This window comes from Diabrotica virgifera, chromosome 1 (assembly GCF_917563875.1).
Source record: "Diabrotica virgifera virgifera chromosome 1, PGI_DIABVI_V3a".
Taxonomy (NCBI): Eukaryota; Metazoa; Arthropoda; class Insecta; order Coleoptera; family Chrysomelidae; genus Diabrotica; species Diabrotica virgifera.
The window spans coordinates 54,239,381-54,261,436 of NC_065443.1; the positions used below are offsets into that span (position 1 = coordinate 54,239,381).

A 22,056-nucleotide genomic window follows, 5' to 3' on the forward strand; every position below is an offset into this window, starting at 1 on the left:
ATTAAGGAGGATACTGGGACCCATTTGCGACAATGGTATATGGAGAATAAGGTTCAACCACGAGTTATACCAATATTAGAGAACCCTCTATAGCAAATTATGCAAAAATACAAAGATTGCGCTGGACAGGTCACCTTATAAGAATGGATAACAACAGAACACCTAGTAGAACGCTTAGCTGAACTATGATGGGACGTCAGCCAGTAGGAAGAGGTGGATAGACGAATTGAGAACGGATGCTACAGATATTAAGGGTAGAAAACTAGAGGAGAGCAGCCAGAGACAGAGATACTGGGGGAAGCTAGGGCCCGACTTTGGCTGTAGCGCCCTAGGAGAGAGAGAGAGAGAACTGACCTACAATATATAATAAAATTAGATATGCAAAAAACCCGACATGTGGGGACAACACTTATCAAGTATGACAACTGTCCAGATGGGCCAGACATTAAAAAGTATCAGCAACTGTATAGGTGCAGCCTAAAATAGAAGTAATTTGAAGATATTGAAGAAAGAAAGTAGATATATAGAGATAAACTCAATTTGCTAATAAAGGTTCATTTTTGAGTTAATAAAATTATAATTTATATGAACATATTTGTTAGTTAACTACATTGAAAATAAAAATTACCATTCGGATTTATAGCCTCTTCATATGAAGGAGGAGCTCCTTGTTCTGGAAAAGATCCAGACATATCTCCTAAGAATTTTGTTTTGAATAATGTATTCCACTTTTGACAAACTACAAACCTTACTTCTATGTGAGCTACATAAAATTTTTACTAAATATTCAAAATATTTGGAAAATATGATCTCATTATTACGTCCTTATTAAATAAGTTTTTCCTAAAATTAAAAAACTAAATAATTCTACCAGTCTTCAAAGTGTCAAAGTCAACAATATTTTGACAACATTTGGATTTGGTTTGTTTTTGTATCTTGGGCTTGGGGTTGTCCATTTATGTTCAGATAAATTCTATTCTGTCTAAATCATGACCCGAGGCGTAGCGGCGTGTAATTTGGGTTGCCTAGATAAACTTGAATCGACGAAATGGGCCTTTTGTTGAGTTAAAACGCTGAAGACTATTTTTAGTTTAGTGATAATAAAAACCGATATTTACTGACTGCGGTTACATGATATTTAATATTAAAATAGTATTGGATGTGGTAGAATGTAGACTCTTTGTATAATTACCAATTTAACAGTGAAGCTGTTAGATCAATTTTCCGATTCAATCATTTCTACTGTTCACAGTTCTGTGTTTGTGTTTGCTTTTGAGTAGGTATTTCATTTTCTTGACAACGAAAATGTTCGGTGTGGAAAGAATTAATAAGTGCGTGCAATGCGGAAATTGTGATAATCAATTTAGATATAAGTCAAGTTTAAACGTTCATGTCAAAAAAGTGCACACAAATGTATCAGTTTCTGCAGAAACTAAAACATTTCAACATAAATGTTCTCTGTGTAATTATCATGCAACGTTTAAAAAGGACTTTATTAAACATTATGAAACTTCTCATAGCATCCCTATACAATACGATACAATAGAGTTTTCCATCCATGATGACTTTATTTCTTGGAAGAATAAAATAGAGCTTGAAACAAATGCTAGTTTTATTGAGGAAAAAGGAAAAAAGGCAGGAATAGTGAACTATATATTATGCCACCGATAATAAACGCAGGCCCGTTTCGCGATTCAAGTTTATATAGGCAACACAAATTACACGCCGCTAATATTCGGGTCAGGATCTAGAATCGAGTGATAAATACAACATTAATACAAATTCAACCAATAGTATTCGACATATTTTGTGCGAACGTAGTATTTTAACCAATCAGGGCGGCAAAACATAGACAAAAAGTAAACTGTGCGGTTATGTGAACAGGGCCTATCTCAAATGTCAAATAAGAATTGATTTTTAGAAGCCCTGTCAATTAAAGAACATGGCGGGTACAATTCATGGTTAATATTTGTTAATATTTAGCGATTTTACATTTTATCACCACGTGAAGATTGTGAATTGTTTCTTTAACATTTTAAGTTATAAATTGGTAAGTATATTACAGCTTTATAATATGTTTAAGCATTTCTCCGATAAAAATTATGATTTTCAATTTTTCTAGGTGTTAAATTAGCCCGGTGTTGATAAGCAGTCGTAAAAAGGTATGTTATTTGAAAGCTCATAATTATTATAATGTTGGAATGAACAAATTTTTGATAAACCAATTAATTCAAGGCTGCTTGTAGAATCGCACTACTATATTGGAATTGCTTTTAAGCATCTTTTATAACTGATAATCTTTCAATGAAAGCATCTATACTAAATTTACAATCAAGATGCAGTAGAAATAAACAAACCAAGACACGTTAAATGCTACTAGAAGCACTCCCGAATCATAATTTACAATGTATATACATTGTAAATCCCAAATCATGATTTCCAAAGTTTGTACATTGTAAATTAGGAATACGGGAGTGCTCCTAGTTGCATTTAACGTGTCTTAGTTTGTTTATTTCTACTGCATCTTGAATGTAAATTTAGTATATATTCTGTTCTAAGTAAGTACTAATAATACAATTTACATATAAGTACATTTCGGTTTTATTAAATTAACTCAAATACCCCCGTAACCATAAAGGCGCGATTTCAGTATAAATACACATACAAATGCGTGCACATACAAATTTATTAAAACAACAATGTTGATTATTTATTTATTCCGTAACATAAGTGGGCTTACTTATATTATTAACATATACAGAGCGTCATGTTGAACGAAGTGACAACACCATCTATTCTTGGATCAGTGCTGTTTCACTCTTAGGGTTTGCTCACTACGGAGACTAAAGGATGATATCCTAGCCTAGAGCATAGTATCGTATCGTCTTCATATTCGTGAATTCTCGCATTTTAAATAATGTATTTATTTTACCTGGCGATCAAAACTATATTATCGATCACTATGTAAAATAAATGTATTATTTTGAATGCCAGAATTCACGAATATGAATAGTAGGATACTAGGCTAGGATACCATCCTTTGGTCTCCACAGTGAGCACACGCTTACACATAGTAAAGTTACTTCTCCCTTTTCATGCCTATACCCCCACTTCGTTTCATATTTCTCGATATAATGTGCTAGAAAGAGATAGCATCAAATGAGTCCAAGAGATCTCTTGTCGTCAGGAAGCGTGGAAGGTACGCTCAGTCTATGTTAATATATATGATTTAAAATGAATTCAATAATTTTTTGTAATTGGGCAACAATGTCAACTTAGATCTCTGACGTAGATAATGACATGCAACAGTAAGTATATTAGACGGACTGTACTTTGAAGTGTAAAAAAAATTGGTAAAATATTACATAGTACTCTTAGTTTTATATTATATTATACCAGTAGGGTAAAATAACAATGATACAAAAATGTTTATAAGGTACATATACAGTGGAACCCCGTTAACTCGGATTAATTGGGACCGCGGCCGATCCGGGTTATCGAAAATCCGGGTTAGCCGGAGAAAATGGTAAAAATTAATAAAATATGGTATGCTTACAGATAAACTCCGTTATAATTGTCACACAGACACTGGTAAACCACGTTCGCATTCCACACAAAACCACACATACAAAGCATCGTCAAAAGTCTCATTCTTAGCTTTATTAGCTTTGCACCGATTAAACTGTCTTTTGTTATCATTTTGAAAAAAAAAATTCTTCGATTTTAGTTCTATTTTTCTTCCAATCCGATACTGTAGATGTACCGACACCATAATATAATGCTGCAAGATTCACCTTTATCAATTCTACTTAATGCTTCTAGTTTCTTTTCCATTGTCACTACAACATTTTTACGTTTTGTTGCCCTTATAGACAAAAGACACACAAACACAAAATCTGAATAAATTTACGAACGATTACAAAACGGAAGCGAACAATAATACGACTTTACTACACATAATACCGTCTCTGATGTTATGTTATTTAATAAAAGTGATGACTAAGACCATTGTTAAAAAAAGAATTTTAATAGTCTTTTCTAAACAATGCTAACACAGACAGTTTCAAAAAAATAAAGGATAATACAGGTGCATGTTGTTTTCGACAATGAATGTGGTGTACCATGAGTCATTTTTACTATGTTATATGTAGTTCAATCCGGTTCCATTATCTCTCAAATATTATATTACATAGAGTTGGTACAAAACCTCGTGAACCTTGAAAATGCGTATGTATAAACGAAATAAAATGAAGCCAAAAACATACGACTATTTTATTTGCTGCGAATTGCGCGACAGGATCCCATCTGCACCCTGATTGCCCTGATATTTTCAGTAATGTCGGATTCATCAATCGTTTCGTTCGTATATTGACGTCACCAAATGAATGAATTAGGTTTACGAGATTTTGTAACAGCAATACATTTTTATTGTTGAAATGTTTGTCTGATAAAAATCGGTCAGGGATAGCCGGAGTTCCGGGTTATCGGGGGCCGACTTATCGGGGTTCCACTGTATTATAAAATAATTGCCTTTTACAAAAAAATAAGAATACACAACAATTTATGAGGCATAATATGAAATAATTCTTCTTCTTTTTTGCCATACCCTCTGAATCATCATACCATTCCACATTTCTTTGGTTTTTTTGACAGTTTCCTCTTCAGATTCCGTTATTATTTTGATTACAAAGCACATTCACAACTGCTTTTATAAGATCCAATGAAAGTGGGAGTATAATTTGTCTGTGAATCATATGTGATCATTAATTTTGTTTTAGAAAAATGCTGATTTGACTTTTTGATATATTTAGTAATAATAAAAATCAATATTTACTGGGGTTACATGATATTTAATATTAAAATAGCATTGGATGTGGGAGACTCTTTGTATGTATTACTAGGGATGGCGGTTGTTGCCAAAACACCGGTTTTTGGTTATACCGGTGTATTTTACCTACAGTTTAACCTGGTAGTTATAACGGGTCAAAAAAACTGGTTATTCCAAAAATCGGTGTTTGGTTTTTTAGTCATAGCCAATACCCAATAGGTTACATTTACAGTTGAGTCCGGGAATCTTTACCCGTGTGTTGGGTCTTTAAAGCATACGAAATGAAATTGAAATTTACTAAACGCAACAGCAAGTCACTTACTGTCACTTGCACAACTGTACATTGCGCTTTAGTTTGCGATACTCCATTCGAATTGATATCAGTCCATATCAGTATAGAAATCAGTCATCAGTGTTGTGAAATCGGTTACAGTCAGCTTAAAACTTTCATTTACGCGCGGGGGGCAAAAATGTTTCCCATTTTTTCTCTGAATTCAGTATTTTTTCCACTTATCTGGCTTTTCACTGGTTATTACTTAAAAAGAAAAAACCGGTTATAACTGGCACATAAAAACAGCCGGAAAAACCAATTATTGCAGAGGAAAAAAACCAGTGTGAGGTTATAACCGGTAGATTTTTCCCATCCCTATGTAGTACCATTTGGACAGTGAAGTTGTTAATTGAGGTGATTATGCCTCTAATTCCTCTAAGGAATGGAACTGTGTATATACATGTAAACTTACATGCATAGAAATCGGCCCATTTAAAAATTTGGTCATTTTTGATGTCTTGTAGTTCCTAAACCTTTTGGCCGATTTAAGTGATATTTTTTAATATGTTATAACCTGATTCTTTAATAATATCGCTGTAATAATATTGTTGCTAAACAGGTAACTTTTTATTGTATACTGGGTGTACGAATCAAACTGTGTTTTTTTCTCAAAGTTCGCATCACACTGTGGAACATTCTAGCATTTATAAAATACTGAAAGTAAAACCCAACTACAGCTTCAGGTTTTCTTAATATTCTTTTTTTTTATTCATTCGTTTATGTTGCATAATAAAAAAAGTTAGGTACTTTAACAACTAGACATGTTCTTCATCAGTACACGGTTCTAAATAAGTGCGACCAACTTTAAGGGGTAATTCTGCATGAAAAAATAATGACAGTTTGCTTTATAAACGTATGTTTGCAAATGTTTCGTTTCCGAGATATGAGATGTTGAATTTTTTCTTACATACTGACGATTTTTTTACTGCTCTAAAACCAGTTGAGATATGCAAATGAAATTTGGTAGGTTTTAAGGTATAGTTATTGCACATTTTTTGACATACAATTAAGAATTTAATATTTACCATTAATTATCGCACATACAGGTAATAAGATTGATCATGTTACCTGTATGCACGCTAATAGTGAATATAAAATTCTTAATTTTATGTCAAAAAATCGGCAACAACTATCTCTTAAAACCTACCAAATTTCATTTGCATATCTCAACTGGTTTTAAAGAAGTAAATAAGTCGTCAGTTTGTAAGAAAAAATTCAACATCCCGTATCTCAGAAACGAAACATTTGCAAACATACATTTATAAAGCAAACTGTCATTTTTTTCATGCAGAATTACCCCTTAAAGTTTGTCGCACTTATTTAGAAACACAGTGTATTGATGAAGAACATGTCTAGTTGTTAAAGTACAGTCGGAAAAATGAAAGAATACCCATGAACGAACATATAAAACACGCTGTATTTTCCTGTCCCCGTGTTACAAAGAAAATTGCCCAGCACAAGTACATGTAATAATAATTATTACATGTACTTGCGCTGGTCATTTTTTTGTATGACACGGTGACAGGAAAATACAGCGTGTTTTATATGTTCGTTCATGGGTATTCTTTCATTTTTTCTACTGTACCTAACTTTTTTATTATCCAACATAAACGAATTAATCAAAAAACAGAATGTTAAAGAAACCTGAGGCTGTAGTTGGGTTTTAATTTCAGTATTTTATAGATCCTGGAATATTCCACAGTGTGATGCGAACCAGTTTGATTCGTACACCCGGTATGCAATGAAAATTTACTTGTTTAGTTAAATTAATAAATAATTTTGCTAAATTAAACGCCAATTGCTTTGTGAAAACCAAAATAATATTGTAGTTGGTACGTATATATTTCTTTAACCCTTTGCGGTCATTGTCCCCACCCATAACCCCCCAAAAAATAAAACATGTTTATTCGTTTTTTGGCTACATCTTGGGTTCTAATCATTTTAGAAACTTCTTTTTTCTTTCATTTTGTTGGTTTTTTTTTTATTTTCTATAACACAATATTTGTTTTTTCAATTTTTTTTTCATAAAATTGAAATTTTTTCTCTGAATTTTTTTTGTGTTTGTTTAAAAAAATTAGGCAGACAAAAAAATATTATTTGCTAGATGTTAAATTATCTCCATGATTTTTTTTTCAGATTTTTATAGAGAGGGCCTCATGGTCAAAATAACAAAATTTCATTTTTCGGTATTTTCTTTAACTGATTTGACTCTGTTTCAATTTTAAAATCATTTCTGCCTTATTTTTCTTCATATTATACAACCCCAAAAAAATTCAAAACAATTTTTAGACCCCTAGACCTGAAAGTAACCGAAAAAATCGAAACATACACCTACTTTTCTGTTTTTCTAAGTTCCAGTTCTAATCATTATAGAAACTTTTTCTTTCTTTTAATTTGTAGGTTTTTTTGCGTACATGTTATTTCTTACAAAATCTTTGGCGAAAAATTTAAATTTTTTAACACGTTTGAAATTTTTATACAGGGTGTTTCTAAATAAGTGACAAACTTTAAGGGGTAATTCTACATAAAAAAATAATGACAGTTTACTTGATAAACATATGTCTGCAAATGCATCGTTTCAGAGATACGTTGTGTTGAATTTTTTTTTTAATATTTACGGGTAATGATCTGAATTTTTTTAAAGAAAAAATTAGTATGCCACTGATACATTTCAAATTAGAAATCATTTTTGAATTAATTGCTTATTCAATTTGTGACAGAAAATCTACCTTCCCTTTTTTTCATACGACATATGGTTTTTACGCAAAAAATAAAAAATCCTAATGCTTACAAAGTATTCGACATAAGTTTCTATATGAATGTAATGTATAAATAAACTTATTTCGAATACTTTGGTAAGCGTTAAGTTGTTTTATATTTGAATGAAAATGGCGTGTCCTATGAAAAAGGGGAAGATAGATTTTTTGTCACAAATTGAATGAGGAATTCAAAAATGATTCTTAATTTGGCATACTATTTTTTTCTTAAAAAAAATTTGAACCATTACCTGTATGCGTGCCAATGGTGAATATAAAATTCTTAGCTGTATGGCAAAAATGTGCACTGACTACCCTTTAAAACTCACCAAATTTCATTTGTATCTCTCAACCGGTTTTAGAGCAAGAAATAAATAGTCCGTTTGTAAGAAAAAATTCAACATCCCGTATCCCGGATACAAAGCATTTGTGGACATATGTTTATAAGACAAACTGTAATTAGTTTTTCTATGTAGAATTACTCCTTAAAGTTTGTCACACTTATTTAGAAACACACTGTATAAAAATTTCAAAAACGTTAAAATATTTGAATTTCTTGCCAAAAATTTTGTAAAAAATAACATGTAGTAGGCAATAAAAAACCTACAAATTAAAAGAAAATAGAAGTTTCTATGATGATTAGATCCGAAGATATTGTCAAAAACAAAAAAGCATGTTTCGATTTTTCTTAGGTTATGTTCAGGTCTAGTGGTCTAAAAGTTCTTTTATTCTTTGTTGGGTTGTATTTGAAGAAAAATAAGGCAGAGATTGATTTCAAAATTGAAACAGAGTCAAAACGGTTAAAGAAAATACCAAAAAATGATTTTTTGTTATTTTGACCATGATGCCCACCCTATAAAAATATGAAAAACAAATCATGAAGATAACTTGACATCTAACAAATAATATATTTTTTTTTCGACATTTTGTTCGGTCCAATTTTTTTTAGACAAAGTTAAAAATTTTCAAAAACCAAAAAAATTTTTTATTTTTTGCTAACAATTTTGAAAAAAAAATGATGTGTTGTAGAAATTAAAATCCCAAAAAATGAAAGAAAAAATATCACCAAAAAACGAAAAAACATTTTTTAATTTTTTTGGGTGTTATGGGTAGGGCCTAGGGGTCTAAACTTTTTTTTTTGGTCGAATATTTTTTGATATAGACCAAGAATGGTATTTTCATTTTTGGAATATCGCTGCGAGCATTTTTCACTATCTTAACCGGCTAGAGCCTTTATTAACTATTATGCCCACAGGTTGCCTCACATGTCAGATATGAAAATCGTAAAACACGGATTTAGTCATTGGCACCTCTAGCATGCCATAAACTGAAAGTCTTATAATTCGTTAACCATTCAATAGATACAAATTTTAACGGGATATTTAAAATGTTCAAGAATCAATTAATTCAATTGAGAATCACATATTTTGGGTTTTCAACAAATTCAGGTAATCGTTGTAAAACATGCTTGACCATTTGCATGCTACAGAGGCTTCCAATTCAATTAAAGAGAAGTGTTTATTTGGAGTTCTGTTGATTTTATAAAGATTGTGTTAGTATTTTTAACATTAGTAAAAGAAAGTATTTAACTCAGGCAGAGTTAGAGCTACTTATTGTAAAATTTTACAATAAATTGTAGTAAAAAAACATGACTTTTATTTGATCCAAATGACACATTACTCAATTCATTCATCAAAAACGTCATTTAATTTTAAATTCAACTGTAGCTTGTTTAATATGTTTTGTTCAGTTCTTCCATATACGAATACAGCCTGATCAGGGAACGCAAAATTTTACGAAAACCTCCAAAAAAATAAAGGAATAATGAAAATTTGGCAATAGGTAGTTGAAATTGTCTATTATTATATAAGAACAAGTTAACAATTCTACATCCCCTTCATTTTACAAAAATTGGAAAATACGGGGTGAAAAATGTTTTCTCAGGGTGAAAAAATATACGTTCAAAATAAGTCCGGAATTGGATAAAATGACTAATTCTAAGTAACTTTTGTTCTATAGAGTTTTTTTACCAAGTCAATACTTTTTGAGTTATTTGCGAGTGAATGTGTTCATTTTTAACAAAAAAAAAATGTTTTTGCACGGTTTTTCGGAGATAACTCAAAAAGTAAGTATTTTAGCGAAAAAAATATTCTTAGTAAAAATGTACCTTATAAAAAATTGAAAAAAATGGTGTATGCATGAGGTCTGCAGACCCAGTAGAAGCAGAGTTGCAGCTAATGAAATGTAGGTTCTTCTTCGTCAAATTTAAAATCGAATATTTCAATGTGAAATAACCAAAAAACGGAGCACTTTTCGGGGAAAATTCATTACAACTTTTTAAAAGTGTTTAAAAAAAGGTTTATTTTTGTTTTTAAAAAAAAACTTCTAACATTAAAAGTAAGTGAGTTACGCTCAAAATATTGTTGGTCCTTTTTATTTTTGGGTAAAAAAATTGCGAAAATCACCCCTTAATTAGCTTCTCAAATAAAATTAATCGTTACCGCTTTACAAGTTACTTTACTTATGTATTGTTTATATTATCTCTAAGTTTCATTGGTTCAAAGTGCTCAGTTTTGAAAAAAATTGGGTTTAAAATACTTCAAACATTTTTTTTTAATTTTGAAAAAATCGTAATTGTTTATGGAATTAACTATGGAACAATTAGGAATACCATACCAAAAATCTCAAAGAGTAATAAAATGTACGTTTTGCTTTTCTGAATATTTTTGATTTTTTGTTTTCTTGTTAGACAAAAATTGGTTATGCTATGGCTGTTCAAAATTTGCCTAAACTTGTGATTAGTTAATCGTTCAAGCCATTTTAACTACAGCTTTTTCAAAACGAAGCACTTTGAACCGATGAAACTTACAGATCATATAAATAATACATAGACAAAGTAACTTGTGAAGTGGTAATGTTAAAACGTATATGTGATGCTAATTAGGGGGTGATTTTCGCGATTTTTTTACCAAAAAATAAAAGGGACCAACAATATTTGGAGCGTAATTCACTGACATATGTCAAGTTTTCTTTAAAAACAAAAATAAACCTTTTTTTAAACACTTTAAAAAAGTTAAAATGAATTTTCCCCCAAAAGTGCTCCGTTTTTGGGTTATTTCACATTGAAATATTCGATTTGGAATTTGACGAAGAAGAACCTACTTTTCATTAGCTGCAACTCTGCTTCTACTGGGTCTACAGACCTCATGTATACACCATTTTTTTCAATTATTGATGGGCTATATTTTTGCTAAGAAATTTTTTTTCGCTAAAATATTTACTTTTTACTTACTTTTTGAGTTATCTCCGAAAAACCGTCCAAAACATGTTTTATTTTGTTAAACAGGAACTCACTCGCAAATAACTTGAAAAGTATTGACTTAGTGAAAAAACTCTATAGAAGAAAAGTTTTGGGCATCGAAACGTTAATAAAATTATTTTTTCAATTTAATTGTGACTTATTTCCCATATAAATAGTTAATCATTAAAATACCACAAGGAAATAGCTTCAGAACAACAAGAAGAAAAGTTGTTTAGAATTAGTCATTTTATCCAATTCCGGTCTTATTTTGAATGTATTTTTTTCATCTTCGAGAGGGGGGTATTCCCCTCCATTTTTGTAAAATGATGAGTTTACTGATGATCAGTTGCCTGTCACCTCTTATAACACAATGACCTAATTAATTAACCCACTTACCACGTGTGGGAGTCATATGTTGCCCTAAAGCCACATCCATAGGAATTTTATCCATCCTTTGGATTTTATGATGTTTATATTTATATGAGACTTTTAGTCTATTTTTAAAAGGTTTCAACCTTTGTATTTTTGGGTGGCTTACCATGTTCTTGTAACACTGATGATACTCTTGTTACAGAGCGAAAACGTTTTGTTTCTATGTTTGTAGCCCTATAGGGACTTTTTAAACTAATATACCTTTTACCAGGACAAAATTTTTTTATTAAATTTTACTTTGTTATGTTTGTGTTTTCTAGAACTCGAGAAACAAAACCAAAACTCTTGTTTCCATTAAGCAAACTACATCAGTTTTTTTGTTTTTATCCTTTTCCACTGGTTGCCACAAGGAAGTCAAAGTACAGTTTTTTTCGTGTTTAGAGAACATTTTTTATTCTTAGTTGTGTCTAGGTCTAGTCGATACTGAATTCCTTGGAAAAAGGGTTTACTTCTGTCATACATAAAACTCATTGCATTATAACCAAACCACTTGGGTGTAAAATACTATCGTGTGCCAGATTTCTTCATTTTTTTAGTTTCTTCTTTCACGTTGGTATTGTGAAATTATATTTTTAATTCTTTCAGGTTCTATCCATTGGGTCTCTGACAATTGGACAATTTCTTTGTACAAATCCATTTTTAAACACTTTTCTTTAGTTCAATAGTTTGCGTCAAATCTTTAGACGTTAATTTGACTGCCTTTTCTTCAATGCAAATGAATGAAAATTTGCAGACATGCATTCGCGGGAACAATACACGAATAGTCAACAAACATTTTTTTTTGTGTTTATTAATTGTTTAAATAAAAAAAACGATTTTAATGGAAAATGCTTAAATTCTCTTGTTTTTTACAATGTAGAAACTTGAAACTTTTATGGATTGTAGCTAATGATATGAAATATACATAATTTCACTTTTAACGTTAATTGTTTAAGGTATGCTGCATAAATAAACAATAAAGTTTCAAATTTTGAACGCTCATATATTTGTTTATATAAAAATCGGTGCTTATTCGTGTCAAATTTCAATACGATACAAAACAAAACTTCAACCAAAACTCAAATTCAAAAGATTCGTGTTTTTATCGTAGTCTTAGAAAAACCACCGGTAGAGACGTTTTGTGCTACAATTAACATTAGAATTCGTTTTGTCGTATTAATTAATTAAACGCTTTTCTGTAGTTCAATCGTTTGGGTCAAATCTTTGGACGTTAATTTGACTGCCGTTTCTTCAATGCAAATGACTAAAAATTTGCAGACATATGCATTCGCGGGAACAATACACGAATAGTCAATAAAAAAATTGTTTATTAATTGTTTACATAAAAAACGATTTTAACGGAAAATGCTTAAATTCTCTTGTTTTTACAATGAAAAAACTTTAAACTTTTACAGATTGTAGCTAATTATATGAACTATACATAATTTCACTTTTTACGTTAATTATTTACGTTATGCTTCATAAATAAACAATATAGTTTCAAATTTTTTGCCGATTCCGACTACTTTTCATGTTTATACATCATAATATGTTTTATACATATTTTAATAAACATGACGATATATTTTAATGTTTGAAAAGTGTAAGACTAAAAAGTAAAAATAAAAAAATATGAAAAAAATATTTTTAAGAAACGCTTTTCTTTAGTTACGAGTGACTAAAATTAAACATATAAAAAAATCAACCAAAAAGAAGAAAATAAAAAAAATTGAAAAAATCTAACACATTCGTTAAAGAAAAGCGTGGTGCGAAAACCGTTTATTCAATGAAGACGCGCCACGCTTTTCTTTGAATTTTCTTCTTTTTGGTTGATTTTTTTATAATATGTTTAATTTTAGTCACTCGTAACTAAAGAAAAGCGTTTCTTAAAAATATTTTTTTCATATTTTTTTATTTTAATTCAATTTTTGTAGTTGCCAACTTTTGCGTAATACTTGCAGGAAGGCATCTATTAACACGTTAATGCCATAATAGTAAAAAAAATACGGTGTGTCATGTGGCTGTTATTGAAAACATCATGAGACACAACATTTGTATCTCACGGCAGCCAACGTGTTAAGGTACATATTTCTTCAGTAGTCCACTGCTTTTTAGTCCAGAATGTATGCTCGCCCCCGTTAGGTAAATTATTCCGATTCGTTTTTTTTGCACAAACCTACTCAAAAACAGGTTCTAATAACAAATCCACAGGGTGCCTGGAGGTACCGCTGTCGGAAAATTGTTTAAATAATGTTTTTAAACAAATTCAAAAAATCAATTTTTTCACGTCGGAAAATTTTTTTTTGATTCTTTGGACCATTCTTGGATAGCAAAAAAGGTCACTTGTGATTCTTCTCTCAAATTGATTGTGGTCGAGTTATATCCGATTTAAAATTTGAAAAACGCGAAAATGGCCATTTTCAAGGCTTAATAACTCGGTTAAAAATTATTATTATGAAAGTCAGAAAGTAACCAAATCAAAATTTAAAGCCCCCTACAAGATCCTGAAGAATTTTTTGTCATTATGGTGAATCTCACTCGCACTCGCATTGACGGCCGCCTCAATACCCGCTTAGCGCTCATTGTTGATAATTAAAAATATCAGCTTAGTAATAAAATATTGACAAAAATTTCTTCAGGATCTTCTAGGGGGCTTTAAATTTTGATTTGGTCACTTTCTGGCTTTCATAATAACAATTTTTAACGAGTTATTAAGCCTTGAAAATGGTCATTTTCACGTTTCTCAAATTTTTAATCGCGTATAACTCGACAACGATCACTTTTAGAGAAAAATCACACAAGACTTTTTTGCTCATAATGACCTGAAGAATATAAAAAAAATTGTAAGAAGTGAAAAAATAGGTATTTTCCTAACTAGTGCGGAAAATGATACTTTCCCGCACTAGACTGCCGTTGACCTGAACGACGCGATAGCGGGGTTTGGGCAAGCAGTCGAGTTCGGAAAGACACTTTCCGCATGAGCTAGGAACAATATTTTTTCTAGGGCCGTACGTTTGGAAAAAAGCCACAATAGAGTTGTATCAATTTTTTATTTAGGATTGAAAATACACAAATTAATACGTTCTTTGACACGGTTGTCAAAACCATACTTTCAATAAAATGAGTTACCATGGCGATGATATTGGTTTCCATGACGACCCGACGATTCGAAAACATTGTTATTGTCTATTGATTTGACTGTTCCGTTGGTGGGTGTGTTGACGGAAACAATTATATGAAATAATATTAATTAAAACGCAAACAGTTGTCAATAATATACTTATTTATTTTTGGGTAAACAAGCGTGCTTCGTTTATTATCTGGTAAGGGTTTTGTTGTTGTTTTAGCGAGGGTGTGTCTGAACCGCGCGCGTACTGTGTCGATACTGTGAGACCACCACACTCTATTATGTCACCAAGCTTGTGGTTTTACAATATGCCTTTCTGTATTTTAAGAAGTTGACATAAAGAGCGTGGCAATCTGGCCCCAAAATCTATTAGTGTTTCCTTGAAAAAAAAAAAACATTCATTTTATACAATCTGCTTAGGAATACATTTCGTTTCTTAAACTTAACGGCCCTTGTTAGCATATGGTTTGTATATTAAATGTGAATTTTAAATGACATGTTATTTCGTTTTGAGAAAAGTTATTAAAAATTTAGCAAAAGTAGTAATTAAAGCGTATCGCTATATGACTTTTGAATATTATGTCAAAATAATTTTATTTCAACGAATTATCAGTAGTAATTACACGAGAGCTCTAAAATTATCGATTTGTATCCCGAGTAATACTTTGACGGTTTTACTTTCACGACCCGAAGGGGAGTGAAATTATGTCAAAGTGTCACGGGGGCAAAACAAATCGATTATTCGAGCTCGAGAGTAATTCGGTAAGATTATTTCATGAATAAAATTGTCTTTTTAAACAATTTTAACCAATATTGTGTAAGCAAAAATAACCAACTACCCAACTGTTGAATCCTGTGCAAAAATATAAAGAGAAATAAACCATTGTCATCAAATTATATTGAACTAAATATAGGAATAATAATTGAGTTATATTCTGTAAACCAAATCAATGTTTTAAAACCTTTGTTATAGGTTGTTAACATGTTGATTCTTATCAAAGTAACAATGATCATTAATACAATTCAAGGTCCAATTGCATTTCTAGATTAATTTTAATTGTAGATTTTAATATTTACTGTGAATTTTTATAGCACATTAAGATTTATTTCATAATTTTGTAATCATAACTTATTATTTAATTTATTTTATAAGGAAACAAATTTGGTTTACACTTTAAAATGATAAGGTGATCTTTTTTAAAATGAAATTGAAAGACAGCTTTTGTTTCATGTCGGTTCAGAGATGATCAATCATCCCCTTACGTACGTTTTAGTCTCCCCAGACCTCATCAGAGGGGCTACATCAGCGTTTCCCAAACTTATTTTTCCGTGGCCCGGTTATTTTTGTGCTTATCCTTTGTGACCCACTAATTTTTTGCATAGCCTGGTGCGTGTAAAAGAAAACATATTTAAATATTTATTACAGTTTTATATATTTTAATAGAGAATCATTTGCTCAAACAAAAATATAATAAAACAAAATAATAATCAAATATTAATGAGAAGTAGATGTTAATTTTATCCTCAGGTCCGGTTCGTCTTCCAAATTTGTTAAAATCCTACCTCACACATACGACCCCCCCCCCCCACTCCATCCCATGGAGGTGGGGTGGGGGTAAGTTAAAAATCTTAAATAGGAACCCCGTTTTTATTGCAGATTTGGATTCATCATAAAAAAATAAGGAATACATATGTATTTGAGACATTTTTTAGAATTGTTGATAGATGGCGCTGTAATTGGAAACATACGATTTATTAGCGCCATCTATCAACAAATCCAAAAAATGTCTCGAATAAATGTTAATTACTTTTTTATGAGGTATTCAAATCTGCAATAAAAAAATGGGAGTTCCTATTTAAGATTTTAAAGTTACCCCTACCCCACCTTCATGGGATGGAGTGGGGAGAGGGGTCGTGTCTAGTGTTATTCGATAGGTTTTTGAAAAATATTAAACACGTGTTTTTTGGTTTTTCATTTGGAAGTGTATTTCTCGAGATATTAGACTGTTTGTATAATTTACCTAGGGTATCAGGATAAATAGTTTTTTTCGGTTATAGCACCATATATCCATAATTCGAAAAAATGTCTCAAATAAAAGTTACTGACTTTTGCGCAAGCAACCCGAGTCTGCAATAAAAATGTGGGTTTCTATTTAAGATTTTAAAGTTACCTCCCATCCCATCTCCACGGTTTGGAAGGGGGTGTGGTGTTTGGTGTCATTCGATAGATTTTTGAAAAATATTGAAAACGTATTTTTCAGTTTTTTGATCCGATGTATGTATATTTCGCGAGATATTCGACCGTCCGGCTACTTTTGGGACATCTTATATAAATACAGGAATTGTTTTATAAATTTACAATATTTTATCTTGGATAGTAACACCTTTAATAACAATCCAAAGTAATTACATATTACAACTTATGAACTTAACTTTGGCTCCAGCATTAGTTACCACGTCTTTAGTGCTGGTCTTTACTTGGTAGACCTTTTTAGAATCGCTCTTTAGGATAGGAATTCGTATATTACGAAAATGCTAGGGTCATTCGTAAAATAAGGTTCCCTATGCCGCTGAGAAAGAGTGCGACGTGCTGGGGGAAATCTGGCAATACTGTCTTACACATCAACTCTTCCTCTCTCTTACCACACCAGTTTCGCCTCACTGCAACACATTTACTACTACTCCATTTTTAAAATACAAAATGGATTTCACCTATTGAAAATCATCGTCAGTTAATAAAAGTTTATGGGTCAAATAGTCTAGTAAAATAAGATTACACTACATGTAAATCAAAATGTAAATTCCTACAGGTTGGAACAAATTTTATATCAAAGTTTAGGTGAGTACAAAAGATATTTTCAAAAAAGTATCCAAATCATATAAGGGGATCATTGTTTAAATAATTAAAAAGGGGTAATTTTTGCACAATACTTACTTTTTTTAGCTGCTGAGGTAATTTACATTTTAGTGAAGGTCTTTAGGGTTTTTTTCTACAAAGCGGAAGGACAAATCTTTCACCTAAGACTTATTAAATTAAATTTGACCCAATATTTATTTAAATACTTATATATAAAATTTAAAAATCAAATTTGCAAAAAATTATTTTTTGCGTTTTAAATAAGCACTATAAATTATTTTATTTAATAGAAGTTGCGCTATGTTACCAGTATTAAGCAAAAAAAATTGGTTAAAAAATATTTAGTAATTTATGAGATATTTAATTTGTTTATCAAATGTTATTATATTTTCAATTGCAAAAACGAGATTTTTACCAAAAGAATATAAACCTGTTTAAAATCTCATTACTTTTAATTTTATGTATGTTTTTCTACAACCGTGTTAAAAATGCAATTTTTAGCACTCCATACTAGCGTTAAAAATGCTACTTTAAGGCACTAGTGCTTTAAAAAAATTTTAAGGCACTGCAGTTCGTATTGACTGTATACGCTCTGAGCTTCGCTGGTGTCGCTCCTGGCGGATTACTAATTCAACTTTCACCGGTAATTTTTAAATTTATTATTTAATTGTTATCGCTTAATATTTACAACGCAAAAAAGTAATTAAATTGTAATCGATTTTTTTAAGATGACATTCTATTGATAAAATGTGAATTTCTTACTTCGGATACTTTCACAATTATCGTGTAGATGGCGCTAAGATTAATAGATTAATTTATAATTACATATTACGGAACATTAAAAAAACTTAATTCAGTATTTAAAACGTAAGTATATTTAAGGTAAAAATACCACAGGTAGTACCACAGCTTTGACCAACTAATATTTTTTATAATTAATGTTTTAAATTAATCACTTTGACATTTATGTCAAATTTCCGGTAAACCTTTACAGACTTGCCACTACTGGCGCTCGCGAGTTTGTAAATATCCCCTCTACGTACGAGCTCACAGCGTATATGCAATTTTGATGTAATGTCAAAAAAATATAAAATTGGAATGTCTGTCAAGTTCAAGTAAAAGTTTTTGTAGATATTGTCCTATAATTACGTTTGTAGAAAAAATATTGTATGATATGCGTGTTAAAAAGTACATTTTTAAGGCACTCATGTGAATTGCAGAACTCGCTTTCGCTCATTCTGCAAACTTTCACATGCGTGCCTTAAACGTGTACTTTTAACACTTATATCATAAATAACTATTTCGATAAATGTATTGACAAATTCAAATTTCAATTTAACTCTATCTAAAATTACATTTGAAAATAGTTCTAATCTGTTTATTTGTTTTTTTAATAACGTCGCAGGGATTAAACATTTTGAAATGCTGTTTCAATATTCGGGCTCCTGGGAATTTTTTACTAATTAACAAATTTTTTTGTCGTTTTTTCTTCTTCTTCTTTTTCTTTATAGTAAAAGATATAGTTTTGCTATAGAGGGAGTTTCATTAAGAATGTCCAATATCTGAGTTGTCGATTCTAGACCTCAAAATATTAAGATTTAACCTAATCACTTAAATAAAATATGACTCCTTATTGAGTTAGGTACAGGGTGTTTTATTTAAAAATTTAAAAATTATTTTTGCTCAGTATTTTAAAACTATTCGACGTATCCTTTTCATACTTGGTAGAAAGTGTAAGTACTATTATACACCATATGAAATTATGTTAAGGTACAGGTTTCCGGTTGTTACCAGAGGCGTACGACAGGAGAAAGCAAATGGTTGACCCTTCCCAAATTTTACGTCACTGGCGAAATTGCCATTTTAGCGCAATTTTTCGATTCTCCAATACTCTCTATGTAAATACCTTACTCTTCACTCGTAACGATAGAGTCATTAGTTTTCGAGATATTTGAAGTTAAACATGTAACAGCTCAGTTATTTTGATTAATGTTTTGTGCCGCTTAATTTTTAATTTCAAATATCTCGAAAGCTAATGATTTTATCGTTAAGAATGAATAATATATTATTCATTCTTAACGATAAAATAATTAGTTTCGAGATATTTGAAACTAAAAATTAAGCGGCACAAATTAATCAAAATAACAAAATAACTGTGCCGTTACATGTTTAACTTCAAATATCTCGAAAACTAATAACTTTATCGTTACGAGTAAAGAGGATGTTATTTACATATAGAGTATTGGAGAATCCAAAAGTTGTGCTAAAATGGCAATTTCACCAGTGACGTAGAATTTGGGAAGGGTCAACCATTTACTGTCCCCTGTCTTACTCCTCTGGTAATAGCCGGAAACTTGTATTTAACATAATTTCATAGGGTGTATAAATAGTACTTACACTTTCTACCAAGTATGAAAAGGATACGTCGAATAGTTTTAAAATACTGAGCAAAAATATTTTTTAAAATTTTTAAATAAAACACCTTGTAACTCAATAAGGAGCCATATTTTATTTAAGCGATTTTGGTTAAATCTTAATATTTTGAGGTCTAGAATCTACAACTCAGAGATTGGACATTCTTAATAAACCCCCTCTAATAAGCAAAACTGTATCTTTTACTGTAATAAAAAAAAGAAGAAGAAAAAAACGACAAAAAAATTTGCTAATTAGTGAAAAATTCCCAGGAACCCGATTATCGGAACAGCATTTCAAAATATTTAATCTTCGCGTTATTAAAAAAACAAATTATAAACAAATTAGAACCATCTTTAAATGCCATTTTAGAGGGGAGTTAAATTGAAATTTGAATTTATTAATACATTTATCGAAAACATACATAAAAATAAAAGTAATGAGGTTTAACACAGATTTATATTCTTTTGGTAACAACCGCGTTTTTGCAATTGAAAATATAGTAACATTTAATAAACAAATTAAATATCTCATAAATTATTAAATATTTTTTAACCAATGTTTTTTTGCCTAATACTGGTAACATATCGCAACTTCTCCTATTAAATAAAATAATTTATAGTGCTTATTTAAAACGCAAATAATATTTTTTTGCAAATTTGATTTTTAAAATTTATATATAATTATTTAAATAAATAGGGGATCAAATTTAATTTAGTAAGTCTTAGGTAAAAGATTTATCCTTCATCTTTGTAGAAAAAAATCCTAAAGACCTTCATTAAAATGTAAATTACCTCAGCAGTTAAAAAAGTAAATATTGTGTAAAAATGACCCCTTTTTAATTATTTAAACAATGATCCCCTCATATTATTTGGATACTTTTTTAAAAATATCTTTTGTATTCACCTAAACTTTTATATAAAATTTATTCCAACCTGTACGGAATTACCTTTTGATTTTTTTTTTATTTTATTAGGCTAAAAGTGCATATCTGTTCAACATGTTCGCAAATGATGTAGAGAATTCAGTGAAGGCCGAACGGAAATTCACGATAAATCTGAAGGCCTTCCTATCTTCATTGAATGCTCTGCACCATTTGCGAACATGAACAAATATGCACTTTTACCCATATGTTAATAGGTGAAATCCATTTTGCATTAAAAAAAAGGATCACAGCATGAATTTAACACTGGCAGTAACAGCGACCGGGACTTCCATCTTCGAAGGCTGCTAGGCCGACACTCGACACTGAGCAATGCAGTGAGGCGAAACTGGTGGGGTAAGAGAGAGGGAGAGTTGATGTGTAAGACAGTGTTGCCAGATTTCCCCCAGCACGTAGCACCTTTTCTCAGCGGCCTAGGGAATCATATTTTACGAATGACCCTCGTATTAAAGGAAGTGTATGCAGAAACTACTTTCCGACACATGCATTTTTTAATAAACAATACATTTTAACGCTACAGTCTCAGAAGTGGACATTTGTGCCTTTATACAGGGTGTTTCATTAGGAAACGGAAATACTTGAATGGTGAATAGAGGTCACCGATTTTTATAATCGAGTTACAGGTTATATCGATTTTGCCTATTTCTTTCTTGCCCCATAACTTTAGAACCAACCTGTATATTTTTTTGATATTTGGTACACATATGTCTCATTTACAACCCAAACCATCCAACTACTAATCATAAGAAAAATCCAGGTCCGAACTAAAAGAAATTATAAATTCATTGTGAGCTTTAAAAAACATGCTGTAGGTATATTAAAATTTTCAAAATCTGTTTGTACATTTGAAAAGAGCACAGAAAACTAAGTTTAATGGCTCGCTTCAATTTTTTGGCCAGGCAATTTAATAGCTTTGATTTTAAAGTTTTATTGAAATTTGTAATAACTCTGAGATTAAAAAGCAGGTATTATTAACTTTTAATAATAAATTATTAAAGTTAGTGAACAAAAATACTCATTTTAACAATAATCAATACTTATTTACTACATTAGAACGACCCATTTACTAATCACAAGGAAAATCCAGGTA

At 30.6% G+C, this 22,056-nt stretch overlaps 2 protein-coding genes across 7 annotated transcripts in view; one reads left to right on the forward strand and one right to left on the reverse strand.

The window, feature by feature from the left end:
• LOC114324972 (transmembrane protein 272-like) overlaps positions 1-941 on the reverse strand; it is a 54,497-nt gene extending 53,556 nt beyond the window's left edge. Inside the window, exon 1 of the mRNA XM_028272905.2 lies at positions 629-941. Within this exon, the coding sequence (XP_028128706.1) occupies positions 629-692 (64 nt within the window). The 5' untranslated portion in view covers positions 693-941. The remainder of the gene's footprint in view (positions 1-628) is intronic.
• A 954-nt stretch (positions 942-1,895) lies between these two features.
• The window catches only part of LOC114324973 (YLP motif-containing protein 1), a 103,240-nt gene continuing 83,079 nt past the window's right edge, over positions 1,896-22,056 (forward strand). For all 6 annotated transcript variants that reach the window (XM_028272907.2, XM_028272909.2, XM_028272906.2 and 3 more), the window contains exons 1-2: positions 1,896-2,050; positions 2,123-2,162. The gene's annotated coding sequence lies outside the window, so the exon portion shown is untranslated. The remainder of the gene's footprint in view (positions 2,051-2,122; positions 2,163-22,056) is intronic.